Source organism: Apteryx mantelli, unplaced genomic scaffold (genome assembly GCF_036417845.1).
Source record: "Apteryx mantelli isolate bAptMan1 unplaced genomic scaffold, bAptMan1.hap1 HAP1_SCAFFOLD_20, whole genome shotgun sequence".
NCBI classification, from domain to species: domain Eukaryota; kingdom Metazoa; phylum Chordata; class Aves; order Apterygiformes; family Apterygidae; genus Apteryx; species Apteryx mantelli.
In genome coordinates, this window is record NW_027118553.1 from 2,441,649 (window position 1) to 2,443,761 (window position 2,113).

General features: G+C 48.8%; 1 protein-coding gene across 1 annotated transcript; it reads left to right on the forward strand.

The window, feature by feature from the left end:
- Window positions 1-1,357: 1,357 nt before the first annotated feature.
- LOC136995945 (olfactory receptor 14A16-like) lies at window positions 1,358-1,876 on the forward strand (the record flags this gene model as incomplete). The annotated part of the gene is made up of 1 exon (XM_067316940.1): window positions 1,358-1,876. A coding segment is annotated over exon 1 (519 nt), but the record flags the coding sequence as incomplete, so codon positions are not given.
- Between the last annotated feature and the right edge of the window lie 237 nt (window positions 1,877-2,113).

Sequence of the window (2,113 nt, forward strand, 5' to 3'; positions counted from 1 at the left end):
CGACAGAGGGGTCTACATAGGAATGAGGTTGCCCCAGGCCCTTCTGATCTATGGAGCTCTGGGGTTGGGAAGTGAGCTGACTCTCCCTTAAGGAGACACTGTCTTCAGTCCTAACAGTCCTTTGACTGCTTCCCTGTTGTGTCCTGCCAGGCTGTGAGCTGCCCTCCAGAAAGGCAAAGCTGTCTCATAGCACCTCTGTGATATCTGAGAGACTAATGAAAAAGGTGCAGAGATGTTGAGAGTGTGGAAATGGTGGTGGGAGGCTGTATATGGGCATCTGAAAAGAGCCCTGTGTGTCCTTGGCTAGAAGGGGAGTGTGGAGATTTCCTTCTGGTGCCTGGAGAAAGGGTGAGAAAGTTGGAGATCTGCACTTTGAAACTGGATTCATCTGCTGTCAGCAATGGCTGGTTTCTTTCTAGGGCAACATATGAGTGTGATTGTCCTCTGCCTCAAAGAGTTGCAAGCACGGGAACAAGACTAATAGACAAAGTAGCTGTCCTCACTCTGCAGCAAGGGACAGGGAATCCATTTTTCCTGCCAAGGTTTTCTACCCTCAAGGAACAGTCCTCAGGGGTGACAAGGACATCTACAAGAAAATAAACAATATTAAAAAATCCCTAAAACTCTGTTTATCAACCATCATTCTTTACAAATCAGAGTGAAGATGCTGAAAAGCCTTTCTACATGACGGGTGGATTTCACGTAACAGAAATTGTGAATGTCAGAGCTAGTCACCCCCGTTGCCCCATTCCCACTACTGTACAGCAGAACAGGCTCCTCTGGAGCCCATGGGCAGAGCTTCCTGCCCCTCAGCACACTCGGTGAGCACAAACCGAAGTTCAAGCAAGGGAGCTGCACAAAGATCCTCTCTGTAAAGAGAGAGGCAGTGTGGGGGGTTGCATGAGAACTGGACGATTTTTTTTTTTTTTTTTTTTTTTTGCTTGAAAAGTCTCTCCTAACTTCCCAATGTCTTTTCTTCTTTCAACAGTCCCCCACGCCTGGAGACAGCAAAATGTCCAACAGCAGCTTCCTCAATGAGTTCCTCCTCCTGGCATTTGCAGACACACGGGAGCTGTAGCTCTTGCACTTCTTGCTCTTTCTGGGCATCTACCTGGCTGCCCTCCTGGGCAACGGCCTCATCATCACAGCCATAGCCTGTAACCACCACCTCCACACCCCCATGTACTTCTTCCTCCTCAACCTCTCCCTCCTCGACCTTGGCTCAATCTCTACCACTGCCCCCAAATCCATGGCTAATTCCCTGTGGAACACCAGGGTCATTTCCTACTCAGGATGTGCTGCCCAGGTCTTCCTGGTTGTCTTCTTTTTAGGAGGAGAGTATTCTCTTCTCACTGTTATGGCGTATGACCGCTACAATGCCATTTGCAGACCCCTGCACTATGGTACCCTCATGGACAGCAGAGCTTGTGTCAAAATGGCAGCTGCTGCCTGGGCCAGTGGTTTTCTCTATGCTCTCCTGCACACTGGGAACACATTTTCGATACCACTCTGCCGAGGCAACACAGTGGAGCAGTTCTTCTGTGAAGTTCCCCAGATCCTCAGGCTCTCCTGCTCAGACTCCTACCTCAGGGAAGTTGGCCTTCTTGTGGTTACTGCCTGTTTAATGTTTGGGTGTTTCATTTTCATTGTGCTGTCCTACGTGCAGATCTTCACAGCTGTGCTGAGGATCCCCTCTGAGCAGGGACGACACAAAGCCTTTTCCATGTGCCTGCCTCACTTGGCTGTGGTCTCCCTGTTTGTCAGCACTGCATTTTTTGCTTACCTGAAGCCCCCCTCCCTCTCCTCCCCAGCTCTGGATCTGGTGGTGGCTGTTCTGTACTCGATGGTGCCTCCAACAGTGAACCCCCTCATCTACAGCATGAGAAACAAGGAACTCAAAGATGCCCTGAGGAAAGTGATTTCATGGACATTTTTCAGCAGTGGTAATATTGCCATTGCTCTCCACAATTGAATGCCAGGGCATCACAACCAGTCCTGAGCTTTTTTCTTCACTTTATTTTTATTATCACTATTATTTCTAGTATTTGTAATGATGTTGCTACACAATTCCTTGGATTCATTCCACTTTTTCTGGGACTGCTCTGTCTCACCT